At 45.7% G+C, this 21,830-nt stretch overlaps 1 protein-coding gene across 1 annotated transcript; it reads left to right on the plus strand.

Annotated features, from left to right (window-relative positions):
• The first annotated feature begins 260 nt into the window (after window positions 1–260).
• LOC115325908 (tigger transposable element-derived protein 6-like) lies at window positions 261–1,278 on the plus strand. Its single transcript, XM_029986637.3, has one exon. The coding sequence runs from the start codon at window positions 265–267 to the stop codon at window positions 1,255–1,257; it is 993 nt and encodes a 330-aa protein (XP_029842497.3). The 5' UTR covers window positions 261–264; the 3' UTR covers window positions 1,258–1,278.
• Window positions 1,279–21,830: the final 20,552 nt, after the last annotated feature.

Consider the following 21,830-nt stretch of genomic DNA (forward strand, 5'->3'; position numbering starts at 1 on the left):
AACGTTCCGATCAGTGGACCGCTGATGCTCTCCAAGGCTAAAGACTTCGCCTTCCTTTTGGACTTTCCCGATTTCAGCCCAGGCAATGGATGGCTCCACCGGTTTAAGGCTCGCCACGGAATTGTTTTCAAGGCGGTCGTCGGCGAGGCCGCGTCTGTGAACAACGAGGACGTCGATGCATGGCTTTTCGACAACCTCCCAACAATTGCGAGCTATGCTCCACGGGACGTTTACAATGCCGACGAGACTGCATTGTTTTATCAGATGTTGCCATCTAAAACGCATGCCTTGAAAGGCGACAAGTGCGCGGGAGGTAAGAACAGCAAGTTGCGGATAACCGTTCTTCTCTGTGCCAATATGGACGGCAGTGACCGGCGGCTACGTTTTGTTATTGGCAAGTCACGTAAGCCGCGATGCTTTGGAAGCTACGTGCCCGTACGCTACAGGAACAATACGAAAGCCTGGATGAGCCGCGACTTATTCGCCGAGTGGCTTGTTGAGTTTGACCGCGACATGGCACGAAAAAACAGGAAGGTCCTGCCCGTGCTGGATAACTGTGCGGCGCACCATGTGCAGCTTTCCTTGAGTGCAGTGACAGTACTCTTCTTGCTTCCCAATGCAACCTGCAAAATTCAGCCCCTGGATATGGGCATTATTCATGCGTTCAAGGTGTGCTACCGGCGGCGCGTCATCCAACGCTTGTTGATCGCAATTGATCGGCCAGATGCCGCCATGCTGGTTCGCATCAGCTTGCTTGCCGCCGTGGAGATGTTGAAGGCGGCGTGGATGGAACTCACCGCGGAGTGCATAGCAAATTGCTTCCGCAAGGCGGGTTTTATGGGCCCAGGCACCGAGGACGCCATAGATCACCCACAGGAAGGCCGGTCGCACGAGGACTTGTGGCAACGCGTCGTTGACACGCAGCTGGCCGGACCTGACGTTGCCTGGGACGATTTCGTTTCTGCTGATGACGACGCCAACATCACGGAGCCGTGCACTGACGAAGCTATTGTGCGTGAAGTGCGAGCCCTTCCCAACTGCCCAGAGACCGACGAGGACGATGACGAGGATGCTGCTCTACCGCCGGTTGCTGTGAACGCTTCAACCGCGATCGGTTACATTGCGTCGCTTAAGGAAGTCGTGTGCAGCAGAGGTCTTGGTGATGAACATATTACCGTGCTGGAAAAATTAGAAACGGCAGTGATGCGATCAGCTTTGAAGAAGCAGACTTGCATCATGGACTTTTTTCAAAAATAAAGTTAACTTTCTTCTCGCTTGCTCTTTTTGCCTGTATTATAGGTGGTCCACTTACTACGAACTCTGGATACAACGAACAAATGCCGCGTAGCAATCAAGTTCGTTATAAGTGGGCTCGACTGTACTAAGTGCTGCACTCTTTGCTGTGAAGATTAATAGCCTGGGAAAAATTATACCACCATCTGTATCCTATTCAATGTATGTGGACAATGTGCAGATACTGTTTTCCTCTTGTAACTTGTCCAGCTGTGAACGGCAACTGCAGCTCACATTCAATAAGATGAGCAAGTGGGCTGATCAAAATGGGTTCTCCCCCGAAAAGACAGTCTGTGTTCTCTTTTCACTGTGCCGTGGCCTGTCTCAAGATCCAGTGTTGCATTTGAACGATGTTGCTGTTTTAAGAAAGGAGGTGCACAAGTTTCTAGGAGTAATATTTGATAAAAAGCTCACTTTTATACCCCCCTTGAAAGAGTTGAAACATACTACGTTCATCAAACATCCTCAGTGTTGTCGGATACGTCCTGAAGGTCTGACAGACGGTGCCTCTTACGACTTTATAACTCCTTGGTGCGGTCCCGCCTGGACTATGGCGCAATTGTTTATGGGTCGGCACGTCCGTCTGCCCTAAAAATGTTGGACCCCGTCCATCATCTGGGGCTCAGGCTTGCCACGGGAGCATTTCAGACATAAAATTATTTTAATAGTTCTTTTTGAAGCATCAATAATTTTATTCTGTAACTCCATGATTATTGGGTTTTTCAAAGTCTTTAACGATGAGAGTGAGCGCAGAGAACTCAGTGAATCAGTGTACACGACTGACTGCTTGCTCTTTGTTTTTACAATGTGATCAACTGCAAGAGGAGACCGCATAACTCTGCTGTTAAAATAGTGGCCGTACACGCAATCCGTTTTACACAGCGAACAGAGGGGCCGACCATAGCACATCCAACAAACAATTCTGCCTTAGTACCATCCATGTAGTATGAGTTATGTCCAGAATATCTACTCTGAAATTCAAAAAATTCCTGTTTTATGTATTCTGGTGGAGTTTCTTTCTTTTTAATTTTCGTTAGTGAAAGGTCACAGGAAATGAGGCAGTGGTCCCACGAAGCTATAGTTTGTGGAACAGGAGTGACGGGCATTGTACTACTCAGTCCAATTGAATCTGCTTTGGATGCATTTCTCATACTAAAAGGTGGTATTACAGTGGGCTTGTTATCAAAAGTATGTTTATATCTCATTTCTTCAACAGCTTCTCGAGAAGGGTGCAAGGGAACCGAACAAATTCTAAGCGAATACATAAACCCTAAAGCAAACCTTCGCTTCTCCAGAGACCATTCATTTGACTCTGCGTAAAGGCTGGGGATAGGCGACGTGCGAAATGCGCCTGTAGAAAGCCGCAGTCCCTGGTGATGAATAGGGTCAAGCATTCGTAGGGCTGAAGGCCTTGCCGATCCATACACACTACTACCATAATCAAGGCGCGAGCGAATCACCGATCTGTAAATTCGGAGGAGGCAGAGGCGATCAGAGCCCCAGGAGGTGTGGGAAAGCACCTTAAGGATCCTTAGTGCTTTTTGGCATTTTACTTTGAGATATCTGATATGCGAAAGAAAAGTCAATTTACTGTCAAAAATAAGCCCTAGGAATTTATGTTCAGGTTTTGTTGGAATTGAAGCGGATCGCATGGTCAACGAGTTCTTCACTGAAGTTCCCCGTAGGCAAGAAAAACAGACAGACACTGTTTTTTCAGGTGAAAGCTGAAGCTGTTCTGGTCTGCCCACTTGAGCAAATTCTTAATTGCTAGTTGGACCCTACGTTCGCACATAGCAAGGTTGCAGGATGAGACGGATATCTGAAGGTCGTCAACATAGAGTGAATACTGTACATTTGGTGGAATGGCCCGAGCTATTGAGTTCATTTTAACTATAAAAAGGGTCACGCTCAAAACGCCTCCCTGAGGAACGCCATTTTCCTGGCAGAACTCTCTAGAGTAAGTAGTGCCCAAATTAACACGGAACGTACGCATCCCCAGATAGCTCTTGATGAATGCTAGCATTCTACCACGAATGCCAAAACTATCCATGTTATGTTCGTGTGTTTAGTACATCCGCATGGCGGTGCCAGCGGCGAGCAGTCTGGCAACCGGGGATGCATGCGCCATCACGTTCTGCGCTGCAGCGCGTGTGAAACATCAAGTCGAACACAGACCGTTGTTGGAGCTAGTCTGGCCCGCAATAAATGTTGACGCCACAGAGTGTTTGTTTCCGCGAACCCAACATAACAATCCGGGTCTTGCAGGATGCCATGACGCCATGCCGTGTCGTACGCCTTTTCCAAGTCAAAGAAAACAGACAGGCAGTACTGCCTATTTACAAAAGCCTCACGAATAGTAGTCTCCAGACGAACTAAATGATCCATTGTAGATTGTGACGAACGAAACCCACTGGTATTTGTCAAGGATATTTTCTTTTTCCAAAAAATACATGAGTCATTTGTTAAGCATTCTCTCCAGAGTCTTACTAAGACAGCTTGTTAGCGCTATTGGGTGATAACTGGTCGCGCACGATGCATCTTTTCAAGGCTTTAGCAAAGGGATAACAGTGGCCACCCTTCATGAGGATGGAAATGTGCTCTCGTGCCAAATGCGATTAAACAAATACAGGACTATGTCAAGTGTAGAGGGGTGGAGATGTGTAAGCATGTAATAATGAATTCCATCTGGTCCGGCAGCCGTAGGTTTGACTTCATGCAGCACCCGTTCCAGCTCACTCAGCGTAAGGCGCGAGTTGTAAGCTTCTCGAGCACCACCGGATGTTCGAAGACTGCCGCTCTGCCTGAGTCCCGTGTTTCAGAGAAGCAGCTGAAGAGTGCTCGGAACTAGAAACATGTTGAAAGTGTTCCCCAAGGAGATCTGCCTGCTGTTCAAGGCCCTCGGGGCAAAGTCCATTTGCAGAAAGATGCGGTACTGAAAAAGCACGGTAGTTCCCATTGACTTTATGAATTTTGTCCCACACTTCTTTGCTAGTGGCAGCTGTTAATTGAGGATGCATATCCTTGGAAACTTTGACGTCTAGACTGGCGGCGTATGTATCTCGCACGAGCCTTCATTTGTTTAAATTTGATTAAGTTAGTTTGCGTTGGGTAACGTCTGAAAATCCCCTAGGCTCTGTTTTGCTTTCTTTTCGATTTTTTCAGTCGGCATTCCACCATGGTTTAGGACGACGGGGTAGGTGAGACGAAGTCATGGGGATAGCTATCATTGCAGCATGAAGAATGTGACTACTAAGCAGACTGGTGATTTGATTGACAGACAGATTGTCAAATGATGTGCAAGCGAGCTGAGTGGCCTCACTAAAAGTACCCCAGTTTGCCTCTTCGAACTTCCAACGGGGTGTTCGTGTGGATAGTGTAGCGGGAGGATTGATGCAGTTTAAAATTATGGGAAAATGGTCGCTTCCATATGGGTTGGGATCAACAGCCCATGAAAAAAGGGGGAATAATGTTGGGTCACTTAGTGACAGATCAATGGATGTGAACGAACGAGTTGGAGCACTGAAATATGTAGGCTCTAGTTTGTTTAACAGGCATAAAGCAGTAGAAGAAAGAAAACACTCAATCATCGAGCCATGTGTGTCACGTCGTGCACTGCCCCACATAGGGTTATGAGCATTGAAATCTCCTAGGATTAGAGCTGGCTGGGGGAGTTCATCATAAAGAGATTCTAGCTCTCTGCGAGATAAGGTGTAGCTTGGAGGAATATACACAGAACAAACAGTTATCAGTCGATCAGATAAGATGCGAACTGCCACAACGTCTAATGTGGTATTAAGTGGTACCTCGACACAAGGGGTAGACCTTGCAACAATTATAGCTACACCGCCAGAGGTGTGGGATGAATGGAGATGGTCCCTACAAAAAACCTGGAAGCGCGTTAGGATGTTAGTATGATTATTGTTCAAATGAGTCTCCTGAAGGCAAAACGCCAGTGGGTGATGAAGATATAGTAGAGAGTAAACGTCATCATAGTTCCAGAGTAAGCCTCTGCAGTTCCACTGGAGAACTGTTTCTGCCATCTCACAAACAGGAAAAAAAAAAAATATATATATATATATCTTAAGAGTATATGTTTCACTAGACCTTAAAATCTATTTTGACGTGGGGAGCATTTTTCTTTTTAGCCGTATCTTTCGGCCTGCCGGTGGTACCACCGGAGGCCGAAAGTAAGGACTCTGAACTTGAGTGGAGTCTGTCCTCGTCGGATTTCGACCCACTCTCGTCCATTGGTTCACTGGGGGTTGCCGTAGGCTGATCCTTACGGGCCTGCGACCCAAACGGCTCACCGAGTTTCCGGGCGCCTTTAGAGGTGCGAGGGGGAATTCCCCGACCTCGAGGCAGCTGGGTTTTAGCGGGCGCAGGGGGTCCACACCTCTGCGCTTGGGTGGACCCTGGCGGACCAGTATCCTCCCTTCGGTCAGTGAGGGGAGTGGCTTGTACCACTCCAGGTGAGGTTGAGGGGGACTTGGGGAGGACACACAGGTCGTCCGTCGACGTCTGTGTTCCTGCTGACACCGTTGACCGCGCAGGTCTCCTGCGCGCGGCCTCGGCGAACGAACCTCGAGATAAAAATGAGTGCCGTTTTCTTGCTTCTGTGTAGGAAATATTGTCTTTGACTTTCAGGGAAATAATTTCCTTCTCTCTTTTCCACACAGGACAGCTGCGAGAGCATGCCAGGTGAGGTCTTTGACAGTTGACACAAATAGTAGTGTTGTTACCACAGTGATCGGTGGGGTGGTCAGTACTTGCACACTTGGCACAGGTAGCCTTTCCCCTGCAAGAGGGTGTTCCGTGTCCAAAGCGTTGGCAACGGAAGCAACGCCTTCGATTTGGGATGTAGGGCCGAACCCTACAGTTTAAATACCCGGCCTTGACTGTTTGAGGAAGTGTAGTCGAGTCGAAGGTTAATACTAAATGTTTTGTGGGTCGCTCTTCACCATCACGCCGGAGGGTAATACGTCGCACAGAAACGACACCCTGACCTGAAAGTCCCTCAACGATCTCGTCGGTGGGAATTTCGAGAAGGTCATCTTCGGAGATGATGCCCTGCGTGCTGTTGAGTGAACGGTGTGGGGTCACAGATACTTTGAATTCTCTTACTTCGTTGAGAGCCAGAAGTGCCGTACTCTACTTCGCAGTAGTGACTTCTACAAGCAGGTCGCCAGAGGGAAGTTTTTCGCTTTGAAGTCCTTTCCTATCATGTTCTCTAGGGTCTTTGCAACTAAAAAAGGTGAAAGCTTTGAGAGTGGTTGGTTGTCGTTCTCTGAGTGCATTACCAGAAACTTTGGAAAGGTAATAACTGCAGCATTGTAGGGCTTGCTTTTTTTTATGTTTCTTCGGTCCGACCCTTTTTCAAGGGCCGATCTAGAAAAGATTTTGCTTTGGAACCCATACGAATGGGAAAAAAATTCAGCACCCATGGTGTGCCACCCATCACCGAGTCCAACAAAGGGAATGGTCAACAGCCCATAACAAATAGGGCTTTGCTGGTACCGTTGAGCCATTAGCACTTGCCCGGGTGCTATACCCAAGCGTGGTTAGAATTTAGATAATTCATTACCACACAAGGTTGGCCCTCGCCGCCAAAGGAGATGAAAAGGGCGCAAGGAAGGTGGGGTGAAGAAAAGGGAGAGATTTATAAGTAAAAGAAGAGAGGAGATAGTCGGAGAAAAGGTGATTGACTGGATCATCCTGGCCGGGCCTTACCAGGACACCCGTCTACGGGAAGCAGGGGCCAAAGTGGTGTGTTGCATCGCCCGGGGGGCCCCGAAGGGTCCAAACCTACCCCGGGCTCGGCTCAACCACCAGGATGCCCTTTTCCCTGGACACGGGCTCGCCACGCACAGCCAGACGTGGGTGGGTCTTACCCACTTTTTACTCAGGGTCCGTAATGTAACCAAAGTGGCTGGGGTCCGTCGTGTCGCTACTCACCAAGCACCTAGCACCTAAGGCGCAGGCGCCCCCTGCGGTGCTCGGGGTCCGTGGAGACGCCACTCTCCAAACACCTGCTTTCACAGGTCCCCCTGCGGGGAAGCTGCAGGGATGCAGACATGCATTGAATGCGGAGGCTTAAAGGCCGTACTATACTTGGCTTGTTCTCAAACAGACGTAAAAAGGAGATACCGGCAAACAACGGAAGGATCGGTGTTCAGGGTCAGATTTGACTTTATAACTATAGCATAGGGTGAGGAACTGTCTTCGCTTTTCTAGTGGCATTTGGTGTGTCTCTGCATACAAACTCGGAACAGGCGACGTTTGGAAGGCCCCCGTGGTAAGTCGAAGACCAAGGTGATGCACAGGATCTAGCATTTTTAAAGATGACGGTTGTGCCGAGCCATATACAACCGCACCATAGTCGAGACGGGAACGAACCAGCGAGTTGTAGAGTCGCAGAAGGCACCTCCTGTCAGAACCCCAGGACACGTGTGCAAGCACCTTGAGAACATTGGCAGATTTAAGACACTTTCGCTTCAGTTCTTTTAGATGGGTCTGAAAAGTGAGCTTCTTATCAAAAATAACACCCAAGAATTTGTGTTCATGCCTAACGGTTACGTCAGTGCCATTCATCTGCAAGCTGGGATCTAGCGACGACCCTCGACGTAATGGAAAAGGCCTGCACACTGTTTTTTCTGGTGCAAACCGGAAGCCATTTTCATCGGCCCACTTATTCTATTTATTGCTATCTGCAATTGGCGCTCACAAATTGACAAGTTGCATGAGGAGAAAGCGATCTTGACATCGTCTACGTACAATGAATAAAAACTGATGGTGGTATAACTGCAGCGAGGCTGTTGACCTTAATTGCGAACAAGGTAACACTCAAGACACCTCCTTGTGGAACGCCGTTTTCCTGTGTAAAAACATCCGAGAGCGTGGATCCCAGGCGGACCTGAAAGAAACGGTCTGTCAAAAAGTCCTTTAAGCAACACAGCATGCGACCACGAACACCGCACCTATACAGGTCCTGAAGTATTCCGTACCGCCATGCCGTATCGTAAGCTTTCTGTAAATCAAAAAAGACAGAAACGCAATGCTGCCGGTTCACAAAAGCCTCACGCACGGAAGTCTCCAACCGGACAAGGTGATTTAAGGTTGAGCGACCTTTTCTAAAACCACAGTGGTTTTTATCCAAAATTTTCTTTTGTTCTAGAATGTATACTAGCCTTCTGTTTATAAGCCGTTCATAAGTTTTTCCTAGACAACTAGTCAGTGCTATAGGCCGATAACTTGCTGGTAGGGAAGGGTCTTTGCCAGGCTTCAAGATGGGAATGATGTGTGCTCGCTTCCAGCACTGTGGAAAACAAGAAGCTTCCCATAAATGATTAAAGAAAGACAACAAATTCACCAAGGAGTCAGCCGACAAGTGACTCAGCAGTTCATAATGAATCATATCTGGACCAGGTGCTGATTGCTTCCTTACTGCAAGGGCTAATTCAAGCTCACACATTGTGAACGGCCGGTTGTAACCAGTATCACTTCCAGAGAAATCAATATGCTGTCTTTCTGCCAAGGACCTGAACTTTTTAAATTTAGTAGTGTAATTTGAAGAACTGGAGACTTCTCAAAAATGATCAGCAAGAATGTCAGCCTGATCTTTCAGTGATGGGGATGATGAAGGAAAAAGGGGAATGCTGAAGGAGTGGTACCTCGAATTTGCCGAACACAATCCCATACCTCTTTTGCAGGAACAAAACTGTTTAGAGAGCAAAAAAGCGCCGAAAAAATACAGGGACACAGACGAAGGGAAACAGGACCAATTGGCCCAAATCTCCACTTTACTGCTGTTTAGAGAGGATACATATGTGTCCAACAAGCTTTTGCTTTACACTGTTTGAATTTGATCTTGTTCTGAACAGTCGGGTACCGCTGAAACCTTCCCCAAGCCTTATTCTGAGCTTTTATGGTGGTCGTACAGTCCTTGTTCCACCAAGGCTTGCATTTCTTGGGAATATTTCCAGAAGTTCGGGGAATTGACAAAGAAGCAGCATTTATAATTTTTTCAGTAAGGTAAAGAGTCACTTCCTCAGGAGACATAGCTAAAAAAACAGCGGGATCGACGACTGCCTGCAGAGAAAATAAAGCCCAGTAGGCTTTATCTAACTTCCACTTGGGAGCACAAGCTCGAAGAGAAGGAAGGGATACTGAGCTTTCTAAAATTACAGGAAAAAGGTCACTACCAAAAGGATTTTCTAAAACCTTCCAAGAAAAACACGGAAGTAAAGTAGGTGATGATATGGAAGGATCAATGGAAGTAAAAGTATTATGAGGTGCACTAAAAAAAGTTGGTTGTCTCTTGTTTAAAAGGCAAAGGCCAGATGACAGTAAAAAACGTTCTATGAGTACTCCGCCACAGAAGTCTTGACGAGCACTGCCCCACATGGGGTGGTGTGCATTAAAATCTCCTAAGATTAAAAAAGGCTGTGGGAGTTGGCCCACAAGTCCTTGCAGGTCATGTAAATGCACTGGAAGTTTGGTGAAAGGTAAAGCGAAACAATAGTAATTAGGCAGTCAAGCAGAACACGAACTGCTACTGCCTCTAAGGGGGATGCGAGAGGGCCAGGCGCACAGGCAATATCACTCTGCACAACCACAGCTACTCCACCAGAAGAGGTGTTGCAAGAAACACGGTCTTTTCTAGAAACCTCATGTCGCCGTAGTACCTGTATATGTGTTTCATTAAGATGAGTCTCCTGTAAACAGATGGCAACGGGCTGGAGCTCATCGAATAAAAAGTTGACATCATCAATATTACGAAAAAGACAGCGGCAGTTCCACTGCATTATACCTATATTTTTAACCATTTAAAACAAAATAAGTATAACATACAATTTATATTAAAAAGCTATATTCCTTAAGGTTTAAAACCTGTTTTCACACGCGGTGCACTTTGTTTTTTAGGAGGGTTATTCTGCTTCCGATTAGAGTCACCGGAGGCAGAGGGGGTGGACTTTGATCTTGAGAGGAGAGCCTCCTCATCAGATCTCGGCCCACCCTCGTCCATGGGCTCGTCTGCAGCTACCGGCAGCTGGACCCTGGAGGTCGACTGCCTTGGCACTTCCCCAGGCTTCTTCTGGGGAGCAGAGGTGTGGGGAGGTAGGCCCCGACCCCGAGAGGTCGAAGCAGCCGGTTGAGCAGGAGACGTCATCTCTTGTTCTGGGGTGGATGCTGGCAAAGCAGCATTCACCTTCCGGTTCGGAGGCGGTGCCACTGGCGCCGCTCTCGGGGGTTTAGAGGGGGACCGTGACGGGAGATGCAGGTAGTCCGGAGACGTCTGCGTTCCCATCGAAACCACTGGTTGCACTGGTCCCCTGTGCACGGCCTCGGCATGAGACCCTTTCGATACAAAAGCAAAACGCTTCTTTGGCTCAGTGTAAGTAATGTTTTCAGTAACTTTTAATGTAAGAACTCCTTTCTCGTCTTTCCACACAGGGCAAGATCGAGAGTATGCCGGGTGGTTGCCACTACAGTTCGCACAATGAGGCTCATTATCGCACACATCTGCGACGTGCTCCTTGCTGGAGCACTTTGCACAGGTGTCCCTTCCCCGACAGTTCCGTGACCCATGGCCAAACCTCTGGCACTTAAAGCACCGTTGAGGGTTCGGCACATAAGGTCGGACCTGGCATTGAAAGTAACCTGCCTTTACAGTCTGCGGCAGAGTGGTTGAATCGAAAGTCAAAATGATATGTTTTGTCTTCCGTTCCACACTATCACGGCGCATAGTGATCCGTCGTGCATCTATAACTCCTCGACTAAAGAGGCCCTCAATTATCTCTAGCTCAGGTGAGTCAAGCAAGTCATCCTCAGAAATGACCCCTTAAACACTGTTCAGTTTGCGGTGAGGACTGACGCTTACTTTGTAGTCGGAGACAAGGTTGAGTTTAAGAAGGGCATCACTTTGCTGCTTTGTGTTGACCTCGACAAGGAGATCATCAGATCCCATCTTCTTTGCATTGTAATTGGCGCCAATAACACCCTCAAGAACTTTGGAGACAAGAAAGGGAGAAAGTTTGCCAAGTGGCTTGTCACCTTCCGAGTGCATAACAAGGAACTTCGGGAATTTCTGCAGTACAAAAGATTGTTTCGTGTTCAGTGCTTCGGTGCGGCCCCTTTTGGGGGGCCGATCAAAAGGTTTAAGTTTGGAACCCATATAAAGGGGGAGGGTTTTCGGAAACTGTGGTGCACCGCCCACCACCGAGCCCAACAAGGGAATAGGCAACGCTCCATAACAAGAATGGCTTGGCTGAAGACGTTACTCTATTAGTGCTGCCCAGTCTCTATAACCAGGAGTGGTTCTGGACAATGTGTCTGTCGCCACCCAAGGTTAGCCCTTGCCGCCAAAGGAGTTGAAAAGGAAAGAAGAGAAATGAGAAGAGTGAAAAGGAGAAGATAAGGGTGAAAGAAGAGAGGGGATAGTAGAAGTGGCGACTAGACTGAATCATCCTGGCCGGGCCTTACCAGGACTCCCGTCTACGAGAAGCGGGGGCCGAAGTGGTGTATTGCCTCACTTGGGGGGCCCCGAAGGGTCCAAACCTACCCCAGGCTCGGCTCAACCACCAGGATGCCCTTTTCCTCGGACACGGGAAAGCTACGCACAGCCATACGTGGGCGGGTGAACCCGCATGGCTCGGGGTCCGTGGAGACGCCACACTCCAAACACCTGCTTTCACAGGTGCCCCCTGCGGGGAAGCGGGTTTGAGCAACACAGACAAAATACTGTGTTTTCTCAATTATAGCGCAACCACAATTTTAACGCAAGGGCGACTTTTATATTGCTCAGGCAGAAAAAATAAAACCATGAATAGTGCGAGGCTAATAGAGAAATAAAATGGTATCTTTATTTTTCATAGAAATCGTTTCCGACGCAATTCCTGACAACTGTGAACTCAATTACGTACAAAGCCGGTCGAGTTTCTCAGCTTTCGCGTCTCTCTCGCAAGTTGAAATGGGCATTGCACTGAGCTAGCCACGTTGTTATCGGCTCCTTAGAAACGGCCAGCAGGAATGGGAGCTGCTAAAGTTTTAGTTTTCCCGCTGACCAGGACAGCAATATTTCTCGCAAAGATGCACCAAATACAGGGCAACATGCTGGCAAGGTTTAAAATTTCTGGCTTTTATAGATGCGAAGGAAAAAAATAATAAACTTTAGGCAGCTACTGCACAATGTACTGTCTTAGCGATTTTTTATTTCAAAATGCCGATGGCCATAATCCGTGATAATTTGATACGATCACATTTAAAATTACTCTGTCAGTAAATAATCCTAGGCCCGCAGGCTCGACATAATTTTGGGGAGAGCTGGCTGAGATGCTTACTTTGTAATCCACAGAAAGCGCTCCGGACTGAACAGGCGTCTCCAATTTGTTTTTCTGGGGGACAACATTTTTTTTTACGAGGTTTTTTCTTTGGAACATAGGGGCAACAATATATATTTTTCTACTCAAAATTAAAAATGACCACCGGGCATCGTCTGCCATTATTATCTGAAAACACCCAGCTTACTCGGAGCTAGTAGTTGTATTGAGCTTTGCTCATATACTCTAATCATTGCTTCTTCCAATCTCTCTTGTGTGTGCGCCTAGGACTCCTGGCGCGTCGCACTCCGCTTCAAAGCGAAGCAGATGACGGAAGAAGGCTACAGCGAAAATGGGGCTCCACCACGGAAGCAGCAGAGGCAGGCAAGTGTGCCAAGGGACCCAAAGCCAAAGCGGGTGACAAGGCCTGAGACCGTATGACAATATTGTTCCAAAAACAATTTTTAACATTTATGGGTTTTGATATTAACTCTTTACTTTCTTGTAATGTATTGCAGAATATTGTGCTGCCAGCAGATGGAGAAAACGAGGAGAGTCTCCAGGGACAGGTCCTTGGCATGGACAAGAGCGAAAGACAAGCCCTAATGTTGCCTACATCACAGACTCCTTGGCAAGGACATTTCCCACACGGAGGTTGTGGATGACAAGTCAGAACCAGAGTGTGGCAGAGATTGTGGAGGGATATCTTTCTTTTAAGTGCAACACCTTCGTAAGTATTCTTGGGGTGCGAATCTGGAGCGTTGCAAAATGAATGGTTACATTATTTTTTATGTCTTTTTGTTTCTTCAGCTCCAACAGGAGTACACTGCAACAACAGGCTGCGCAATAGAGGACAAGCTGGTGGAGGTTCTATCAAACAGCCGCCTGCGCATCTTCGAGGCTGCCAAGAAGAAACGGCACCTTGCCACCTTCTTCGAGGGCTTTGACAGCCATGCTACATGCTACAGGAGAGGACGCTGGTCCCGAAAATGGTAGGGCATAGTGCACAAATAAGCTTGGGTTCATTCTTGGGCAAAATTGGGGGTATTTTTAGAGCATTTCATTCATTGCCTTTGTCCTCAATCCATTTCATGCCTACAATAGGCAGTTTGCTGCAATGTTCATGATGACTTTTCTTATTACAGAAGTCTTGACCATGGCTGCACTGTATGTGATGCCATCCCCGGTAAAAGAAATAGTTTGGCCTTCCTCCAACCAGATGTAAGTTCTAGATAGAGACCAAGCTGTTTCTTGACAGCTGGTAACGTAATTGCAACTGTTTTAATGGTTATCTATGCAATTGTGCCTCATTATTATGTATCTCATTAACATACACTAACTCATGTTTAGAAACAAACTGGTGTGCACGTAGCAAAGCCGAAAGATGCCACACATGCATTTTGGGGTGTGGGTAAGGAGCTTAGAGCCTGGGTTTTTCTGCCCATGTGAGCCACACAAAAGTTAAAATATCCCTGTTAATTATCTGCCTAACCGTGCGGACAACCTTGTTTCTATTGTCTGCCGAGTAGTTGTCCCAACACAAGTTCTCTTTTGTTAAAAATTCTGGACCGCTTAAATAAATCGATAATGTGCAGTCGTGTCTCATTAATATGGATACACTTACAATATGGACAAATTTTTCAAAGACCGCTCTGTGGGCATGCTATTCTGTTCCGTTAAAGGGGTATTGTGCCAGTTTTTTGAGCCATTGAATTTAACTATTTTCTGAATATTCTGTCTTTGCCCGTCTCAACGTGCTATTTAGATTTTTTTTTTTTTTTTAAGTTCAAAATAGTTACTGAGAAGACAGCGAATAAAAAATGAAACATTCGAAATTTCCCGCACGTTCCAGTGGCGGGAAGTCACAAGAAAGGCAGACGTGCAGCCCAAGAGGGCCGTCGCATGCCCCGAATTTGTTTGGAGTTGCCCTATAAATAGAAATCTGCAATATGCTATGGGCACCCATTGTGGAGAAGTTGGTATTTTTGCCTTATTATTATGAACTACAATGAACATGCACAAAAACATGCACAAAAACATGCACCACATGCACAAAAAAAAACTACCATAAAGGTCGCACGTGTATGTAGAATTCGCTATTGCCCGAAGCAGAATTGTATGGTGAGAGACTGGTCGCCAAAAATTTCGTCCATATAGCAAAGTGTCCATTTTAACGGGGTCCACATTAATGAGACATGACTGTAGAATCCATACGACAATAACCATAGAAGCCTCTCTTGTGAATAGGCTACTTCGCTAAATTCCTGACTACTGTCTTATATTTTTCATTTGTGTTCACAAAAAACATCAAAACTCTCAAATTTATGGCAACCAATAAACTCAGAAAAACATCCTCCGATTTCGCAGAAAAGCGATTTCCCAGAAAAGTAACTAAGAAAACGCAGACCCCTATACTTAAATGACTTGTAGTGACATAGTCTGGTATGCCAAACATATATCGTTGACATCTGGCAACTGACCTTCCATGGCATTCATAAAATGAGTTAGGGTTCCAGCAGATCTGTGTGATCCACACCTTGACGGCATTGGTGGAATGCTGAGTGCTTCTGCATAGCGGCAAGATTAACACCAAGAGTAATAGAGCTTGTACATTTATTTTTCAGAAATTTGGCTGGAACTTATGGGTGTGGCTAACTCTCGTGGTTCTTTACTACAGAGAAACATTTAGCATTGAAGAATTTAGTTCAATCATTTCTTGAAATATATCATTTTCTTCGTATTCCCACATTTCCTTAGGACTCAGCAGAACTTCCACCATACCCAACGGTCGGTTACGAGGGAGATATTTACGAAGTGGCGTCGTTCATCGCTTCGGTAGACGAGCTGCGCATGAGGAAGCAACACTGCTCGGTGCCATCAGTATGATGATTGCCATGTACTGAGCATTTAATATAGAGTTTTTCCTAAAAGCAACAAAGGCACTCCAGCTGCTATCGTACATGGTTGGGGTAGATTGTGCCCTTGCAGCTAGCCCACTTGTGCTGGTGGAGAAAGGAATAATTGATGGCTAGGGAGTTATACAGGACAAGAGCACAAAAGACACTGACCTGGGGGCTATGTTGCGCATTTCGGACTCCACGGCGACTAGGGAGAAGGAAGTGACGTAGGTGTGAATGAACGTATCTTAGCAACACCACACATCACGGAAACTCACCTTCTGAGCCGTGACGACCTCGCAGTAATTAACTACAACACACTTCCGATGCATGGCCCTAAAAATGCAAAGCCAGACAAGCGAACCAAGCCAACGACTCTTGCACTTGCATCGAGCCAACAATAGCCAATGCAGTGCAACCCTCACCGTCGCATATTTATTTTACACAGCGTCGTAAATAAAAACTTTGAATGCTGATGAAATTAGCACTTTTTTCTTTAGTTAAAATGAAAAGAAGAGTGAAACCGAAGTTATGTGAGGTAAAAGCTGTCGGCAACAATTGCAGAATGCGGATGTGCGCCTTTTTCGAAAACTGGCAGCAGACGGCAATTTACCGCCTTGGGGGCATGACACCGGCAAGATGGAACGCTCACCCCTTCTACTATTCCAGGTGCTGCTCTTTTTCGGCATGCCGGACGACAACATCACGCTTGGCGCCAACGGAACGGCCTCTTCTTCCTTCGCTTTCTTCACCACCGTCACGACAACACAACAGCCGGTTCTGGACCAATGGATGACCCTGCCCTGGCAACCTGGATCATCTACAACCGGCGGGACCCTATATAAGGAAGCCATCAACGATTTCTTCTCGGGGCATGACACCGGCAAGATGGAACGCTCACCCCTTCTACTGTTCCAGGTTAGTTATATGAACACACGCTTTTGTAACCGTTCCTCCGTAGTTACGGTGTCATGCCCCTTCGACACTCTAGGTTTTTGTAAGCGTATCCGCTTGTTGTTTGAATCATTCTTCGCCTTTTGTCTCGTTCACGAGTGCTGGTAGCAGGCGACGTTGAATCCAACCCTGGCCCCTGGCCCGGTGCTCCTGACAATGTACAAACGCAAATACTCGATACCGTCAATAGAATAGAGGAAGGGCAAAAGGAAATTCTTTCAGATATAAAAGCCATGAAAGAACAGCAGAAGAACGCGGACGAACAGATAAAACAGCTATCTGCAAAAGTGACCACGCTGGAGGCCGAACTTACAAAATACAGAACCTTGCACAAAGACCCCCCCCCCCCTCCAGCGAAAATTTGGACACGTTATCAGAAAAATTGAATGATATGGCCTCTAAATGCGACGACGCCGAAAACCGATCTCGCCGTTCTAACCTGCTGTTTTATGGAATCGTAGACGAACCAAGCGAAACGTGGGCTGCATCAGAAAGGAAGGTTCTAGAATTCTGTAATCACCATTTTGGCATCAGCATTAACCCCGATAATATTGAAAGAGCCCATCGCATTGGAAGGCATACCACCGAGAAAAAACGCCCCATCATTGTAAAGTTTTCTAGGTTTAAGGACAAAGATAGCATCCTTTCCTCCGGTCCTAAATTGAAAGGCACGCCCTTCTCTGTAGGAGAGGACTTTTCTATCCCTGTCCGCAATGCAAGAAGGAAACCAATCGAGTACGCCAAGACGAAAAATGTTCGTTTTAAATTAACCTTCGACAAACTAAAGATTGATAACATTACTTATGTCTACAACTCTGATTCGAACTCAGTGAAACCATTATCAATTAAGCAGAGGGTAAACAATCCTACAAAACTGCCTTGCAATAAATCGGCCGCTTCTTGCAATGTCACTAACACCCTTTCACTTTCAATATCATTCACAAATATATGAAGCGTAATTCCAAAATGCGATATATTATCATCGTTCCTTTACGATAATGACTCTGATGTCGTCATCCTTACGGAGACATGGCTAAAACCAGAGATTCAAAATAAAGAAGTACTGACTAACAGTTCTAACTTAAACTTTTACCGTCGCGATAGGATAAACAAAAGAGGAGGTGGTGTGATGATCGCAGTCAAAAAAGAAATTCCATCATACGTCATTCCAATTGATGGCGATATCGAAACAGCTTGGATTGGTTTTTATTCCTCGTTCCAAAAGAATATCCTGGGCGTTTGTTATCGCCCTCCTGACAGTACTTCCGAGTTCATAAATATTTTTCATGACCAACTTTATTCCATACGCAAAGATTTCCCAAATGCAAACATATTTTTATTTGGCGACTTTAACTTCCCACTAATAGATCAATCCACACTAACTCCACCAGATGGAAAGGAAAGAAACTTTTTAGACGTCTGCCAAAACTTCGACTTAGAACAAATAATTATTAATCCCACACGTGAGGATAATATTTTATTGGATTTAGTCCTTACATCTACTCCCGAATTCGTTACATCTGTATCTTTTCATAGCGGGTTCAGGGACCACAAACTAATAAACATTGACATCACCATTCATACCGAGAAAAAACAGGTCACGACCAAGATAATCCGTGACTATAGTAAAGCCAACTTTGCTTCAATAAACGATGCTCTTTCCCTTTTTTATGAATTTTACGTTGATGGCTTTAATACTAGAACAGTCGAGGAAAATTGGAACCTTTTTAAAACTAAACTATCTCAACTCACTGATAATTTTGTTCCACTGGTTCACATTCGCTCTAACAGTAATCAACCATGGTTTAACAAAACAATAAAGGCATTAGGCAATAAAAAGAAAAGACTATCGCCTTGCCAAAAATTGCAATGCTCCCATGGCCTGGGTAAAATATGCTCAATGTGAAAGCGAATACAATTCTTCCATTGTCCTAGCTAAGAAAAAGTACTTTGGTTGCGACTTGCCCTCTCTTCTAACAAATAATCCCAAAAAATTTTGGAAAGTAATATCACCACAGGAATCACAATCATCAATAACCTTATCAGATGAAGCGGGGAAGCCAGTGCGTGATGCCCTCTGTCCTACAGTCTTTAACGAATTCTTCACATCTATATTTACTAGGGAAGACCAATCCAACATTCCATCTGTAACTGACCTTGATTATTCACACATGTCCCCCATTGTAATCACAAGTCTCGGCATCAATGAACTCATAAATAACCTTGATATCTCTACGTCATCGGGTGCCGACAACATATGTTCAAAGATCTTAAAAAACACCAGTGCCATTTCATCCGACATACTGTGCCTACTGTTTCAACAATCATTGTCATCTTGTTGCATTCCCACTGACTGGAAACTTGGGAAGATCGTTCCTATTTTTAAATCTGGCTCAAAATCGTCCGTAACTAACTATCGCCCCATATCCCTAACCAGTGTACTAGTGTCAAAATTGTTAGAGCACATAGTATTCTCCCGTTCCGTGTCCCATCTTGAAAATAACAACTTTTTTTATAAATATCAGTATGGATTTCGCAAAGGATACTCGTGTGAGACGCAGTTACTTGAATTCACCCATGACATTCACACCAATATGGACTCTGGCTCTCAAACCGACGCTATCTTCTTAGATTTTTCAAAAGCATTTGATCGCGTTTCCCACTGTCGCCTAATATCTAAACTCTCCGCTCTTAATTTAGATTCGCTAACACTTTCCTGGATCCGTAACTTTTTAACCAATAGACAACAATTTACCGTAACAGGCGATTTTCGATCTTGTACTACTGATGTGGCCTCTGGAGTCCCACAGGGCACAGTTCTCGGGCCCCTTCTTTTTCTTATCTATATTAACGATCTTCCAACCACTGTGTCATCTACCATACGACTTTTTGCTGACGACTGTGTGTTGTACAGAAACATTAACAATTCACATGACCATGATGTCCTTCAGAATGATATTAATATAATTTTTGACTGGTGTACCACATGGCAAATGCAACTTACCATCTCTAAATGTAATCTGCTTTCTTTCACTAGAAAGCGTTCAGTCTCGTCTTTTACATATTTATTAAATGATGTTCCCCTCCCCTCTGTCCTTTCTTACAAGTACCTCGGTGTACATCTTACCTCTAATCTCTCCTGGATCACTCATATTAACACAATTTCCGCTGACTCATCACGCACTTTTGGCTACTTAAAACGAAACTTAAAGGCCGCACCCGCCCATTTACGTGATCTAGCTTATAATACTTACGTTCGCCCTAAACTCGAATACGCCTCGCCTATTTGGAACCCCCATCAGAAGTACCTAATTAATCAACTAGAATCTGTCCAAAACCGTGCCGCTCGGTTTATATCATCATCTTATTCTCGATTTGTTAGCGTCTCACTCATTAAACAGCACAACTCTATTCACCCCCTCGAAACTCGCCGTCTAATCTCAATACTTTGTCTGCTACATCGTCTACATTTTAATCCCGGTCAACCAGGCTCATCACTTCTAGAACCACCGAATAGAGTATCTCATCGTCAAAATAACAGCAAAAGCTTCAAACGCATATTTGGCTCCACAGCGCATTTAATAACTCAGCACTTCCTAACGCAATCAAGAACTGGAACGGTCTTCCCGAAGCCATCGTCAACATATCTGATAAAGAAATGTTTTGCAATGCCCTCTCAAATCATTTCTTTCCCCCATGATCCCCCACTGCATCCTGAAAATTGCTGTTTTGTTGTTCTATTGCCCTTCTTGCTCCGCAATTTTTGCGTCAAAGTGAATTTTTTGTATTGTCATTGTTATTATTTGTAATCATTTAGTTTGAATCATTGCTTTTTGGGTTCTTGTCGCGCATGCTAGCAGTACCTTCATTTTCACATCCGTTTTTTTTTATCTACATACTTTCGCTTTGCATTTGCTTTCTTTCCCTGTAATCTAAGATTTTTTTTTTCCTCGGAGCGCGCGTGTCTGTGTGTGTGGTTTATTTTTTTTATTCATTTTTTTTTATTGACTTTGTTTCTATTCTTTTGTTCTGATTGACACTTACCCTGAATGTACCCCCCCTCATGTAATGCCCTTAATTGGGCCTTTCAGGTACCATGAATAAATAAATAAATAAAAGTAGCGCAATCATGTCTGACCAGGCAAGCGAGAGAGAGCTCGGCGAGCCAGTCAATTCCTTCCAAATGGAAGAAATCGACAATTTTGTTTCAACATCGAGACCTTGGTCGTGGGGCCTCCTACCTCAAGCCAAGCCTGACGAGAGACGACAAGGCCAGGTTATGGGTGGAATTAACCTGCTGCCTCAATCACCTCGAACCGCCGCGCACCACAGAGCGCTGGAAAAGAACTTGGTTTAACCGAGTCAGTAAAGCCCGGAAGCGTTGCGCAATCAATGAGGCTGATATTACCTATCAGTAGATAGATAGTCAGGACAGAGTTATTGATACATATTTTGTATTCACAGCCACAAAACGGGAAGAGGCTCTTCCCGGATGCGGCTATTATCAAGATACTCCCGCATCCTGTCCATTGTCTAGATGAACTCTGCCCTGGGTGCCGCCCCCAAGTTTCGTGCACCTCATATTCCAGAAGAGGAGGTACGTACTTGACAGGGAAAAGCACAATAATCTACATGTATTGCTTATTTCTGCAGATTTCCAGGAGGCAGGGCAAGTGTATGAAGTGAATGCTTAAACCTGTATATTAAAATTAATGGAAGCATTGCATCAAAATTTCAATGAACTTACCTGAGAAAGAAGTAAAAAAAGTGAAAGCCGTTTACAAATCCCTGTAACGTCGAATTGGAGCGCAGCTCTTGAGGAGGAGTAGGGAAGGGTACTGAGGGGGGTCACGTGACCTCGGGCGGGGCGGGGGGGGGGGGGGGGTCACGGGGTCACGTGACCTCGGGGGAGGGGGGGTCACGTGACCTTGGGGGGGTCACATGACCTTAGGGGGGGGGTGTCACGTGACCCCCCCCCCCCCCCCCCCCGGTTACGCCGACGCCGCTCAGGCTGGAAACGGGCCCCTAAGAGCTGCGCTCTAAAAAACAGGATTGGTATTCGTTACCTACGTGGTTCCAAAAGTAGGTTCAGCATTCTGGATATTCATTCAGTTTTATTGGTGAGTTACAATAGTCATTGTCTAAAAAGATAAATATAATAAAAATTTTATTTTATTTATCGGTCCCTTTCACAATTTCGCCAACTGCAGGGTGTACAGAGAGCAAATGGACTTGTCCCAGTACAACCCTGAAAGAAGTGCACATGGGCTCAGAGACATATCCAAGAGATGAGGAGAGTTTGAGCTTCAAAATTTATCATGGACCGCCAACTATTTTCCCTGGGTTCGGCCGCGACTTTGCTTAGACCTAG

The sequence above is a fragment of the Ixodes scapularis genome, unplaced genomic scaffold (genome assembly GCF_016920785.2).
Source record: "Ixodes scapularis isolate PalLabHiFi unplaced genomic scaffold, ASM1692078v2 PGA_scaffold10__122_contigs__length_95168666, whole genome shotgun sequence".
Lineage (NCBI taxonomy): Eukaryota > Metazoa > Arthropoda > Arachnida > Ixodida > Ixodidae > Ixodes > Ixodes scapularis.

Excerpts from the sequence above, each read along its gene's own strand:
- LOC115325908 (XM_029986637.3), top strand. The coding sequence starts at position 265 with ATGTTGCCATCTAAAACGCATGCCTTGAAAGGCGACAAGTGCGCGGGA.